The sequence below is a fragment of the Myotis lucifugus genome, unplaced genomic scaffold, assembly GCF_000147115.1.
Source record: "Myotis lucifugus unplaced genomic scaffold, Myoluc2.0 scaffold_1, whole genome shotgun sequence".
NCBI classification, from domain to species: domain Eukaryota; kingdom Metazoa; phylum Chordata; class Mammalia; order Chiroptera; family Vespertilionidae; genus Myotis; species Myotis lucifugus.
Window position 1 is genome coordinate 37,374,895 of NW_005871049.1, and position 14,997 is coordinate 37,389,891.

The window sequence follows — 14,997 nt, forward strand, 5'->3', positions numbered from 1 at the left end:
GAATTACTAGTACCTGATCAGCAATAGTTCGGCATCTGCCTGATAAATCCTAAGCAGGGGTTCTCAACCTTCCTAATGCCACGACCCTTTAATACAGTTCCTCATGTTGTGGCGACCCCCAACCATAAAATTATTTTCGTTGCTACTTCATAACTGTAATTTTGCTACTGTTATAAATCGTAATGTAAATATCTGATATGCAGGATGTATTTTCATTGTTCGCGCCCCACAGGTTGAGAACCGCTGGGAGGGAGGTAACTTTGAGGTAACCAACCCGCTTTTTCTCCTAGTATACCATAACTTCCTCATTCTCACTCCTTTCTTCCTAGAAAAAGTCTTTCATTTTGTACAGCTGCTCAGAGCTCCTTTCTATCTACTAGACTGGATGCTGCCCAATTCTAATACATTTCTGTCCTATTAAGATCTTAAATTTTTAATATGCCTGTTTGTCTTTGAGTCAAAGTAGTGAAGTATCTCACCAAATGGGAAGAACATTATGACAGGGACATCCAGAGAAGTTACCTGAAGACCAAGCCACTTAGCCATTGTAATCCAAAAACTCTGGCCATGTCAATTGGGCACTGTAACTAGGCTATAAGTTCAGGAAACAAAGGAGAAAAATAGCAATCACTGAACTCCAAATATATTAAAGCAACTCATCCTTCACCTCTCTAAGGAGACACATTGGGATGAAAGTGTAAAACAGGGCCCCAAAACCCTAGCTCCATCTCCAACCCTGAGAACAATCTAAGCTGAAACAGTCCCTAAAGGCAGCATGGAAGGGGAAGAGCTGAGTTTAACCTCAAAAGGCCCAGGAAGTTTAAATGGGCTCTGAGGAGGACAGCAAGCATCCTGGGAGGAAGGAGCTAAGAGCAGGAGTAAGCCTCAGGAGTGGAAGCAGAGATCTGGAATACGGACATCAGCTGCAAGTTATAGAAAGTTTCTAACTCCAGGATGAACACTGTCATCGCACAGATCACACAGAGTTACCACTATTTCCTAAGCAGAGACAGAATGAAATCTGAGTTTTAAACAGACGTCTGAGAGTGGTGCTCACAATAGACTGGGGAAAATGAAGACAAGAGACCAAGGAAAGTGTGGTGGTTAATTTTGTGTATCAACCTGACTGGACTAAAGGATGTCCAGATAATACATTATTTCTAGCTGTGCCTGTGAAGGTGTTTCTGGAAGGGATTAGCATTTGAATAAGTTCACTAAATAAAGAACTTGGCTCCCACTAATGTTGGGGAACCTCATCCAACCTGATAAGATTAGAACAAAAAGGTACATGAAGGATGAATTTACTCTCGGGGGCTGGAACAGCCATCTTCTCCTGCCCTTAGACACTCCTGTTTCTCCGGCCTTAGGACTCAGACTGGGACTTATGTCATTGGCTACCTTCAAGGTAGCACAGGAATCACACAGCCAGCTTTCCTGGGCCTCGAGCTTACACATGGCAGATCTTGGACTTCTCAGCCTCTAATACCATATGGGCCTATCCTTCATAATAAATCTCTTTCTATATATCTACATATATTCTATTGGTTCTGTTCCTCTGGAGAATTCTGACTAATAGAGAGCAAAAACAATCAAGACTTTTGGGAAAAAGACATTAAATACAGAGGCAAGGATCACAGATGAATGTAACTAAGGGTTAGGGAGAATTAGAAGCATATTAATGCCACTAGCAGAAATGGGGAAATTAAAATATGTATATAATGTTTTGTACAGAAAATAGTAAGTTTGGTCTTAGAACTAAATTTAGGGTTACAGCGGGACATACACAGCCTATAAATATTTGCAAATAGATATAGATTTCAGAATCTATTCACTGACAAGAGTGGAAGGGAAGAAGCTAGCCAGCCATGAGAAGGGTAGAAAGAGAAAAGCAATAAAATAAGGACAGAGGAGGAGGTAACCCCAGCAAATGCCAATTCTACTTATCCAAAGATAAGGCCATTGTCAGAAACTCCCAACCTCTTACCATCTCTTGGGTTAAAATTTGATAAGGAGATAGATCCAAGTTAAAATGGTTGAACTGTCATATGATGACAAACCCATGCCCCACTAGAAATCTGATGTAATTAAAGCTCTGGGCAGCATGGCAGAAACTCAGCTCTGTTCAGCCAAGCCTGGGCTAATGCTCTGAACTATAAGAAGGAGAGGAAATGGCAGGTAAGAGACTGCCATCATACAACAGGGTAGGCTGACACTCCATTCTTCAAATATGGCCCACTCCTTATCACATACATTTCCATTTGGCTGCAAAAATTCTTTCCAGCTCATAAAGTGTTCTGGTATGAAAGGAAAAACCAGTAACTTGGAAACCAGCACACAGTGGCAATCCCCAGGCCCCAAACTGTGGGAAGCCACCTATTGTCTTCACTAGCAGAGAGGTATGGACAAGGAGCCTGGAATGCTGGTGACCCTTGAGCCCTGGCAAAGGTCAGAGCTATGCACCAACTGTTTAGTGAAGACAATGGTACTGAAGCAACTTCCCGGGCAGATAGTCATGTAAATCCTTACTGATAAGATAGTCTGTCTGCTACTGGAAATTGCCTGCCTAAGGGCTATAGGTGTATCCCAAACTGAATAAAAGGATGGTAAGGCCTGAGCACAAGCAGAGTCCTTCCTCTTGCTTTGGGCTCCTGCCTGGCCCCCCAATTTCCAAATTATTATTTCTTGTCTCGTCTCTGTCAACTGTGCACAGCCCCTCTTCCAGAGCCCAAACCCTGAACCATACGGGATGTGGGTCAATCACAACAAATGCCTACCTTTCCTGTTGTTGTAATGTACCCCGCGAATCACACAGGACGCCTCAAGAAGTCGAATTAAGGAGTCACATTTATTTCAAATCCGGGACTACAAGGGGGCATTTTGCTCTCCAAATCTCGAAGTCCTTACATAACCCCAACACCAGATTTATATAGGCAAAAATCACAAAGGTATTGATTACATCTCGGGGTTTGGAATGAGGAACCTGGTTTGCAAAAAGCAGTTTGTTACAGAAGCTAAATTGAGCCGATTAGTTATCTACCAATATTAATTATAGTTTCAGGTCTTGGGACCACTGAGTTGACAGAAACGCATTATCTGGAGCCATCAGGTCTTGGGACCACTGAGCAATGGAACCACCTCTCAAAGAGCTCACAACAGAGTATGCTAGACTCATTCAACAAATATTTATGGTCAGCCTACTGTGTTCTAGGCACAAAGAATAAGTAGTTGATAGTCTAGTTCTACATTTTCACAAAACATTAGATATTGTGATGCTCTCTGACAAACTGGGAATTTATGATGGAAGAAAGTTGAAATAATAGGATATAGAATCTATAACTTCCACTCATCACACATTGACACCTCAAAACCATCTTTTGCAGAATTCAGTCTTTCATACATCACCAGTTCAATGACTTTCACTGGCACAGGATGGCCAGGCCAGCCAGCTGCTGTGGCATGGGAAGGGGCCTGGCCATATGCCAAGATAGCACAGTGATGGGTAGCAGGCCTCTGGGGCCTATAAAGGGGTTAAACCAAGGAGCCTCTACTCTGGTCCTTGCTGAGGGCCTCAAGGAAACTGGCTCTCTTGGGGCTCATGACACAGCCTGATGCCTCCTTACCCAACCAGCCTCCCATTCCTCACTTCATCTGTCCTCACTCTCCTCCCTCCCAAACCTGAGTCAGGGGTACACTGTGACCTCTGGACTAAGGGTTACAGGCCAAAGTCCTACATGGATTGTGCTGAGCAAAACACTCTTTCCCCACCACTGTTGCAAATTCCTAACTAGTCCCTGCTCAAAGATTTGAAGATGAGCAGCTTCCCATCATTCTGGCCAGTAGAAAAGTTTACCACTGGTCATAAGAGTGAGTAAGAGGAAAGTCTGAAATCAACACAAATCCATCACCACTAGTGGAAAAACAATTAAGAGTTCGTACCCCATGGACAAAAGGTCACCTATGTTAGCGTCTCTGTGTTACATTGGTCACACGATGGTCAGACAGAAAGACTACCAGTTTTGGACTTTGTTCTCAGGCATCGACCATACTAGTATGCTGGCTGATATCCACAAACCACATTGAGTGCTTGATGTAGGCAGCACCCTTTGTGAAGTGCTATAGACTAGAGGATAAAATAAATATCCAACACAGCCCAGCCCCTCCCTTCAAGGATTGAAACATGGCTCCTCCTCTGAACAGCCATCTTCTGGGGAGCTCACCCTCGTATGGGGAAATAAGGTATAGATTTAATAAGCTGGGTAGCAACAAAACATCTAAGTAACAATGAAAGACCCAATAGAAAGATTCATAAAACAGTCCATAATTATTTGTCCAGTGGAAAAGAAAGGGCTCACTTAGGTCAGAGAGAAAAGGGATGAGTTTATTGGAGAAATGAATTCAAACAGGGCAAGCTTTAAGGAAGGATACATGGAAAACACAATATTTTACCTAAGCAAGCATTTATTTAATAGTCACTTGTTGAATGATTAAATGAAAGGACTGGAGTGTGGAATCTTGGATAAAATCACTTGAGCAATTCCAGAAGCAGAACACTGAAACCAATGTGAGCCCAAAGATGGGTTCTATATGGCCACTGTGGGAAGAAAGGCGGGGGAGTAAGGATTAGATCTGGGGAGGTATGGAATACCCCTATTCCAGGGACTTCAGGGAAACACCTGAGGGTCTGAACACAGGGCAAAATAAAGAGCTTTAGATAGGATGCAAAGTGGAGAAATCATAGTTCTGTGTCCTACAATTTAGAAATTAATCACACAGTGGGAGAAATTTTTCTAAAAGGGAAATTGTTTTCTGTCATTTTCTTTTAAAAGTCTATGTACATCACTGAAAATAAAATACACATAATGTCTTCTACAGAATAAAGGAAAGAATTTGTCCCCAAAGATCTTTTCTTTGTATAAATGATGCCACCACAATTGCTGCTTCAATAAAAATGAATATTTATGAAATGTAAAATGACTTGGATTAACTCATTCCAATTTCACCCTCTAAATTTAGATTTTTAAATCATGCCAAAATGGAGATTTTGATTACAAAAGCAAATTGAGGAAGAAAAACTACTTGACAAGAAAAAGAGCAGAATTTCTTTTAAAAAATGAACTTGAAATAGGGCTGACAAATGATAGGTGGTCAATTTGACTTAAAAACAACAGCGAGAGATCATCTTCAAAGTGAAATGATTTAATTCAATAAAGCAGTCACATTACAAGAATCAAGTCATAAAATTTTAAAAAGGAAATAAAAAGTCTCCCATCCACCTTCAGCTCACTGCATAGCTCTCTCACAGGCTGTTTGTTTCTTAGCCATTATTTCAGTTTCTTTGTGCATACATATTATTATTTTCCTCCCTGTTCACACAAAAGTTAGCATGCTATAATGCCACTTTTCTGACCTTGCTTTTTTTTACTTAACACATCTTGGCAATCTCTCCATACCCATTCATATAGAGTTTCCGTGTTCTTTCTTACAGCTGCATATTCCATTGTGAGGATGAACCATAATTTATTTAACTAGCCCCTGCTGATGGGCATTTGGGTTGTTTCCAATCTTTGGCTATTGCAAACAAGGCTGCAGTGAATAACCTGGTACAGTCATCTTTTGGCATGTGTGCAAGTGTATCTGTAGGATAAATTCCCAGAAATTGCATTCAGGGGTCAAAAGGTATATGCAATTAAATTTTTGATATATATTGCCAAATTGCCTTCCCTAAGAGTTGAGCCAATTTCCACTCTTGCCAGCATTATAAGAGAGTACCTTTTTCCTTAAGGCAACAGAGTGTATCATCAAAGTTCTGGATGTTTGCCAGTCTGAAAAATGAAAAATGGTATTTGCATTCTCCTCATTATGAGTGAAGTAGAGCATCTTTTTATATGTTTAAGAGCCAAATGTACTTCCTCTTCTGGAAACTGTTCATACCTTTGCCTATTTTTCTAGTGGATGTTGGTGTTTTCTTATTATTTTCTAGGAGCTTCTTATATATTAGGGAGGCTAGTCCTTCAACTATGATATGAGTTGCAAATACATAATCCAGTTTGTCTTTTGAACTTGCTTATGGTAATTTTGCCTGCAGAAAATTCTTATTTAGATGTGATCTAATTTTTCAATCTTTTAAGTCTTCTGATTTTCAAGTCATGGTTAGAAAGGCTTTCCTCACACCAAGATTATAAAGAAATTCTCCCTTTCTCATATTTAAATTATTTCATTTTTTACATTTAACTAAATGGAAAAACAGTATAGTAGTTAACATCCCAAACGCTAAAACCAAATTGCCTACATTCATATCCCAGAGCCACCACTTATTAGCGATATGAGCATGGATAAGTCACCAAACCTTTATGGCCCTTAGTTTCCACATCTACAAATGAGGAATAATAATAATTACTTTATGTTTACTAATACATTTAATCATTTTGATATTAATCATTTTATATTAGTAAATATAAAGTAATTACTACAGTGCTTGGCATATAGTAGGCATTTAATAAGTATGAGCTATTATCATCACCTATCTTTTGGAACTTACCCTGTTTTAAGATGGAAAGTACAATCTTTTTTCTTCTATGGCTACCTAATTGTCCCAAAACCATTTACTGAATATTCCATCTTTTCCCCACTGATTTGAGACATCACCATTTTCATATGCTACATTTCCATATGTATTTAAGAATTTCTGATCTTTCTTTTCTGCTCCATTGACCTAGCTATTAATGCACCAGTACCACACTGTTTGGAAGGGTTGGCTGTCCCGGTTTGCTCTTCTTTTGTTATGCCCAGATTTCAAGATCCCCAATAGACCACACCAGGGAGCCAGCTGTGTCCTATGCAAAAGCAAAGAGTCTTTTATTCAAACCCGGGCTTGGCTCCCCTACCCTCCTTACTGGCACAGCAGCAAGTGGCAGAGAGAGGGCCAGCCCTGTGGGGAGAGAGATTTTATAGTAAGGGGAGGAGAGAGGACTGTGGGCCCTGCCGATTGGCCAGGCGCAAGTCGGTATCTCGTTATACAGGATGTGGTCGTATCTATGGCGCGCACTTCCCTTGATTGTCATTGGTTAGTTTAAAGAAGTCCTGGGTGTGGCTAGCAGAGGCTTGGGCTTCCTTCTGATCTTTCTTTTCTGCTGGCTGCCCAAAGATGGAGGACCCAGGGTAAGATAGAGGGCGTAGTCCTCGCCCTTTCACTTTTAGTTATCATAACTATTCCTATTTATTTTCCCATATGAATTTTTTAATTAGTGTATCCAGTTCTAGAATGAAATAAAAATATCATTAGTATTTTTATTGAAACCACATTACCTTTATAAATTAACTTAGGGAAAACTGATACATATGTTTCCTGTTCAGTCTTCTATCCAAGGACCAGGTATGTCTTAACATTTATCTTTTTTTTTTTTTTTTTTTGCATCTTTCAGCAGTGTTTTAAAGTTTTCTTCACATAGGTCCTGCATATTTCTTGCCAAGTTTACTCCTAAATTTTAACTTTTCTGGTTGCTATTATAAATGGGGTGTTTCTTCCATTATATCTCCTAACAAGTTGTTTATATAGAGTAAACCCATTGTTTTCTGTCTAGTAAGACTATACCCTGATACCTTACTAAATTCTCTTGGATTTTCCAGATATGTAATCCTATCAACTGCAAATGATGTTAATTTTGCCTTCTCTTTTCCAATATGTACATCTGTAATTGTCTTCTCTTGCCTGCATTGGCTAACACCTACAAAACATGTTAAATAATAACCAATTACCCAAAGTAGGCCTGGTCATGCTTTAGGCAGCCTTGAACAAATTACACATTTAAAAAGTTTAAAGGTTTGAATCTTAACTTCTTGCAAAGTAGAAATATACCAGGCCACAGTTTATAAAAGGATGGACATTTTAAGAACACAAAAAGGTAAGATTAAAGCTTAGTCAGCGGTTCTCAACCTGTGGGCTGCGACCCCTTTGGCGGTCAAACAACCCTTTCACAGGGGTCGCCTAAGACCATCCTGCATATCAGATATTTACATTACAATTCATAACAGTAGCAACATTACAGTTATGAAGTAGCAACGAAAATAATTTTATGGTTGGGTCACAACATGAGGAACTGCATTTAAAGGGCCAGAAGGTTGAGAGCCACTGGCTTAGATGATAACCCTTAACAACAAAAGTATTTAGTAACAGTGCACACCTGCAACTAGGTTGAGCAAGAGTGGAACACCTCAATATTCTTTCTTGATTGAGACTCTAGTGCAGTGGTTCCCAACCTTTTTTTGGCCATGCCCCACCTATGCATCTCTAAAATACTGATGCCCCCTCCCATGACATATAATTCTTATTATTCAAAAAGTGAACTCTTATTCACGTGGAGGAAGCCTACAAGGCCATAAACTTGGTCTAAACAAGCTTCCAAAGAACATGGCATCCATGAAAGAGAAAAATAAAAGAATGAAAGGACAGTTGAAGTACTGAGTAAGAAATCACTAAGAAATTGTTTTAAAAAATAATAATAATATGAAATGATATAAAAATAGCAAAGTTTCAAAACACATAATAGAGAACTGAAATGCATAAATATGTCACAATATATATTTATATACTGTATATATGGCCCCTAGAACCATAAGAAATGCAAAAAATTCATTTAATAACTCATTCTCGAATTGCCCCCCTTAAAAATCAAATTACTGTGAGGCGTGTGCTCCATGTTGGGAACCACTGCTCTAGTAGAAACCTCTAATGTTTCTCCATTAAGCACCATGTTAGTCTTTGGCTGAAATTGATACACTTTATCAAAGTTAAGGAAGTAGCTATCTCTGAGTGTTATCAAAAATGGTTGTTAAACTGGTCCAACAACTTTTCGGCATCTAGGGAGATAGTTACATCGTTTTTGTTTGTTTGTTTGATCAATTAAATGACGAATTATATTAATAGATTTCCTAATATTAACCCATCCTTGCATTCTGAGACTAAGTCGCATTGCTGGAGCCTGTGTATTCATAGTTATATTACAGTTTTGCATCTATATTCATATATACAATTGTTCTGTAGTTTTATTTTGAGGCAATCTTTATCAATTTTGGTTTTAATGTTATACTTGCTTCTTTAAAACAATTTGACAATTCTTTCAGCATAAATAATATTGAAATTATCTGTCCTTTAAATATTTAGTGGAAGTCCCCTACAAAACCGTCTGGACATAATGCTTTGGGAGGAAGCAACTATTTGACAATTTTTTTTTTTAATTTTTTTTTTAGAAAAATCAATCTGTTTAGATTTTCTACCTCTTTCTTGGGTCAGGTTGGGTTAATTGTATTTTCCTAAAAATTATCTACTCCATCCAAGTTTTCAAACTTACTTTCAAAGAGTTAAGCAAATAGTCTCTTATTATTCTTAAATTTTTTCTATTTCCATTATTCCCACTCAGTTCTTATCATGTGTATTTGTATATTCTTCCCTTTTTCCTTTATTAGCCTAGGCAATAGTTTATAAATTTTATTGTTGCCGTTTAATTATTTTTCAAAGAGCCACCTTTTGGATTACTTACATTGTTTTACTGTTTTTCTATTTATGTTTAAAGTTCTTAAACAAATATACCTTTAGCAGGTGTGCTACATCTCTTCCTCACCCCAAAAAGGCATCACAGCAATAAATGCAGTGAACACTAAGAATATAAAGGCAAGAAATAGATTAAATAGGAGTTATTAATGTTATCCTGAATATCTCCAAATCCCAAATACCTGGTCAATAAACCAGATTAGCAATGTTTCCAATATGAAGGGGGAAAAAGTGCCATATAAAGTAAAATCTGGGCTCTTACCATAATTAACTCATTGGAAATAAGATCAGTTTTAACTATAATAAACTTACATTTGAATAATGTAAGAGGTACTCTGGGGTTTTAATTATAAGCCTTCCACCTCCTGCCTATGTATAGCAATTAACTGCCCACCAATTTAGTTCAACAAACATGAATCCCCCATTTTCTCTAGTCCCAAAGTTCTCTCAGTATTGCTGTGTAGCCAGACACTAAAACAGAGCAAAACCACCTCCACATATAAGATCAGACAAAGTCATGTGTGCCCTGCCAGCTAGCCAGTGCTATCCAGAACCCACCACTAACCTGAACAGAGTGTTCTTCAATTGAGGCAGTCTAGTTCAAGTTTAGTTTTAACTAATACCCAAAGTAGGCCTACTCATGTTTTGGTTCATTTTAGATAGCCTTGGAGAAAGTAAACATTAAAGATGTTTAAGAGATTGAATCTTACCCTCTTGCAAAGTAGAAATCTACTGAGCCACAGTTTATAAAAAGGTGTAAGTTTTCTTAAACATACTAAAAAAGGTAGGATTAAAGCTGATATGATAATCCTTTGCACCGAAAGTATTTGGTAATAGTGCACACCTCATAGTAGGCTGAGCCAAAGACATGCAACGGACAGGCCTTGTCTTCTAAAAATCAAAAGGTGATGCTTTTGTCACAGAACTGTTCAGAGTTCGGATAAAAATAACAGACATAGACAGAGGTAATACAGATTAGTGAACAGCTGGTAAACAGATAGGAGGTTGGAATTGAGATTAATTTAACTTTCAGAACAATAATAAATCCATAAGTTTCAAGCTTATAACCACCAAAACCTATCAAAGAGGTAACACTGCCCATTTCTGGGGCCAATTAGGACTTTCAGCACTCCATCAAGGCAGTAGTATCAGGAATGGAGACTGGATAGGCCACAGTCCTATATAATAAAAGCCTCATATGCAAATCAACCAAATGGTGGAACAATAAGTGGAATGACCGGTCGCTATGACACGCATTGACCACCAGGGGGCATATGCTCAATGCAGGAGCTGCCCCCAGGCCAGCCAAGGCGGGTGCCAGTGGGCCCCTCCCCCACACACACACCCCAGACCCCCCACACTTCCCCCACACACACACCCAGACCCCCCACACCTCCCAGCAGATCACCCCGCTGGTCTCTGCAGAGGGAGGCGACCAGCTGCAGCGGTGGGAGATGGGGCCAGTGAGCGGGCAGTGCCAGGCCGGCCAAGGGTGCCAGCAGGGGCCCCTAATTGCCCCGCTGGTCGCCCCACAGATCGGCCCTGATCACCAGCCAGGCCTAGGGACCCTACCCATGCACGAATTTCATGCACTGGGCCTCTAGTCTAAAATGAAAATATTGGGGGGAAGGCATAGTTAGAACAGCTGAACAATAAGGACATAAGCATTGTAGGTTTGGCCCTACATCAACAAAAGCAGATATACAAACAGCTATAAGAAAAGAGAGAAGAGCCTGGAGTAGAACCAGGTCCTGAGGTTCTGCAGAGTTATTATGTGGATATGAAAAAAAAATCTTTGGCTGATTTTTATCATGTTGGTCAATCTTTTACCAAAAGTGTCATTTACATACTGGAAAACTGATTGGGAAGACTTTGGTTAACAAAAAACATAACTAAATTTTGGTCAATCTTGATCTTGAACCAATTTGGAAATGTGGTCAAGAGTTTTTGGGTTGTTTGTCTAGGAGGGCATATCAAAGACACTGTAGTGTATTAAAAGGAAGTTCAGTACAAGCTAGGGAAGTGCAGCCTTGAGAAAGCATTGCCTTTACCGTAAATACCCATTTATGAATGCTGGTTTGCAAATTTGCAAAGAATTTATTTTTAAGACAAAGTTCAGATAATTGAGTCAAATATAGTTTAGATATAAAAAATAATCTAGATTTTTTTCTTTCTTCCAAAACTCATTCTTTGAATTTGAGTTAAAAATAAAATAAACTTTTAGGACTGCCGATGAGTTGGAGGTGATGTGATGGCAGGCACAGGAAATAGAACTGCTAATGTAGGTAAATAAAAAAAACAGGTCACGCAATCACTTTCCAAACTGCTTGACATCCAAAAACCTCTCTCTACCTTTTACAGTCTCATACTGAGTATTGTATATGATACGCAGACCCTCACTATGACCTCCTCCTATAAATACTCACCAATTCTTTAAGGAAAAGGAAAATAGAAGAATTTCTGGGAAATTTCAAATGCAGAATCTATCTTGACATTGAGCCGTTTGTAAAATATAAATCATCACTATCCAACAGCTCTAAGGCAGTAGTTTATAAACTACGGGATGCATTAAAATCAGATGGAGGATTTAAAACACGAGTTGACAAGGCCGCACTTTGAGAAACACTGCGCCAAAGTAATCCTACTTAAATTATGGTGCTGGGGATGGTGGACCTGTGCTGTCTGCAAACTGCAAGGGGTCTACCACAGAAATGAGAATTAAGCTTTTAAAATTTGGGGGTAGTTTAACATTACTTGGCATCCAAGCACGTGATCACTTTTCTGGCATTTCACTTTTATTGTACTTTCCAAAAGCGCTGGTCTGAGATTGGAAACTTATTTTAAAGTTTGGGAAACTCAGCTCTGAAATAGACACCTCCGCAGGATTGATACACAATTGCAGAATCGGAGCACAGGGCCAGGGGCCGCTCCTATCAATTGGAGGAAACCAGGCAGTCTTGGAAGATACTGGAAGCCTGAGGATAATGCCTGCCACCAGGACTCTGGACTGAAATGCAATTTCAAAACTGCAGTTTCCATCGTTCTGTATCATGGCTTTGTTTCGAGTGACAAAAGAACACCGCACCATCACTGCAAAAGGCCAGCGTCCCAGAGCCGGTGCAAAGGAGAAAGGAAAGGATGCAGAGAAGCCCGGACTGCGGGCGCGCATACCCGAGAGAAAAGGCTGAAACGGGATCAGCGTTTGGAGCCGCTGGGAATCTGCACTCTGTGTGTTTACACCAGCTCTCACGATTCCGGCCAAGCATTTTGTGTGTGCTTTTAGGGAGTAAGGGGCCAAACAAAGAAACAGAAGAGACCCCTGCCTCCTCCCTTCCCTGCGCCTCCCCGCGCCTGCGCAGACCCTAGCTGAGCCCCAAGGAGTCCAGCCCACGGGTTTGTTCCGCGAGGGCGGAGGACGCGCCGCCACCGGGCACTTGCACGCATGCGCAGCCGCGACCACCGCGCCCTTACCCGCCACGGCGATCGGGTCCTTCCGGCCCGGCAAGGCCTCCTGGGGGCTGATCATCTTAGAAGCGGAGTCGCCCATTCCCGGGACAGGAATCAGGCTGTGGAAGAGCTGGCGAGCCCGCCTGGTGGCCGAGAGCATGGGCGGGCCGCTGGCAGAGGGGCGGCGGGCGGACGGCGCGGGCCGGCGAGCGCTGGACAGACTGCTGGCGCCCGCGGGGGGACCGGTGCGCACTGAGCCGCCGCCGCCCCGGAATCGAGGTTACCTAAGGCGCAGGCCGCACAGGCTGTGACCGAGGGCGTGTTCTCTCCCGAGAGGGTGCCGCGTCCCGGGAGACAGCCGCGAGCTTTTCTGGCTCGGCTTCAGTACCCTGTCCAAGCTGGGAACAAGTGTATTTATTAATGGCGGTACGAAGTACGTGAAGCGTCAGGGGCCAAAAAAATGTGCCCAGCCCTTGATTTTTCAGTTCGTCCCCATTTCACAACCTCCTTAGCAGTAGTTTGGCGTGACCAATAAGATACAAAACGACCTACCTTACAGACAAGTAGGATGTATGTCTATTTCCATTGCAGCCATTATGATTACCGAAAAGATGAGTATTTATCCAAAATGAAAACTAAGTACAAGTTTCAAAAAGCTCAGAATAAGGGAGATAACGCAATATAATGCATACCTGTGTACACACATGCATATGTATAAATATATTGATAAACCCATTTTACGGGGTTTGGGGGGACAAGTAGAGGAGCGAGGTACTAATGTCACCACTAAGGCAGCTTAGGTGGATGTGATGGTGCTGTTGGATCATTCTTGTTTCTCAAATCATAGGAGGTAACATTTGTTCCTGTGACATTTTCAACCCAAAGCATAAGGTGGGTGGAGCCAGATGGGTGTCTTGGGTGTTCCATATGTGAAATTTGGGGTTTTACAGAAATGTTCTGCCGAAATGGGCAGATAATCTCAGATGAGGAAAGGAACTGCAGACTCGCACCCACAGAGATGTGGGAGTTTTGACCCTCCGCCCTTCCCCACCCCACGGGTTTATCTATCTCTGTTTTCATGTTAGGTGGACAGGAAGATTAGCCCTACTCTACTGTAGAATGTGGCCAAGCATGTAACATTAAACTTCGATTAAAGTGCTTATTTTATAATTCACAATTCCCTTTGGGCAATGTGCCTCAGTTTTTACTTTTGATTTATTTGTTTTTATTATGAGATTATACAAAGTAGGTTCTGTAGGCCTCTCTCAGAAACACTCCTGTCCCTTGCAGGCTCGTGAAGGCCTGGTTACTGCTAAGCATTTGTAAAAATAAGATCACTCCTCTGTCAAAGGAAATACTCGGTGGGGTTTTTTAAATTGCTGCCTTTTAATACATACTGATTTGCCTTTTCTGATTTAGTGGTTGGCTGTATGAAACTAAACATGTTAGAAACACTCAGCAGCTAAAAACTGAAGAATTTTTCATGTCAAGAAGTACTTATATAATGTTAAGTGGAAAAGCACAACAGATCTCAAGTATATGCATCTGTGCGATGTAGTATATATAAAAATGCATACACCTCCACTTGTACACCCACTGAAGAAAGACTAGAAAAAATGTAAATGGTGTTTACAGTTTTGCTGTTGTTCAAAGCAATGGTCTACTGATTTTCACTTTTTTAAAACCTCTGTTTTAAAATGTTCTACAGTGTTATAGTGTTCTCAAGTGTTCCAATGGCTGTTACTTATTATAAAAATAAACATTTTTAAAGTAGAACACCTTACTTTACTTCAAAGCTTTTTTCAAAAATCAGAACAGTTTTTACATTTACCAGAATAGTTGTAAGAAGTTACATTGAGTTTTGCTTGTTTCTTGAGGAGAGATTTAAATATTTCTGCCTTCAATAATACCATTTTCACCACTAGTACTTCCTTTTCTTCAGACTTTCCTAATCCCTTCTGAGCTTCACACTGAGAGGGCCTTCTTTAGTACCCATTGGGCAT

At 40.5% G+C, this 14,997-nt stretch overlaps 1 protein-coding gene across 1 annotated transcript in view; it reads right to left on the minus strand.

Moving 5' to 3' along the window:
* Nucleotides 1–13,386, minus strand: part of MSRA (methionine sulfoxide reductase A) — a 379,272-nt gene extending 365,886 nt beyond the window's left edge. The window contains exon 1 of the mRNA XM_006081917.3: nucleotides 13,019–13,386. Within this exon, the coding sequence (XP_006081979.1) occupies nucleotides 13,019–13,154 (136 nt within the window). The 5' untranslated portion in view covers nucleotides 13,155–13,386. The remainder of the gene's footprint in view (nucleotides 1–13,018) is intronic.
* Nucleotides 13,387–14,997: the final 1,611 nt, after the last annotated feature.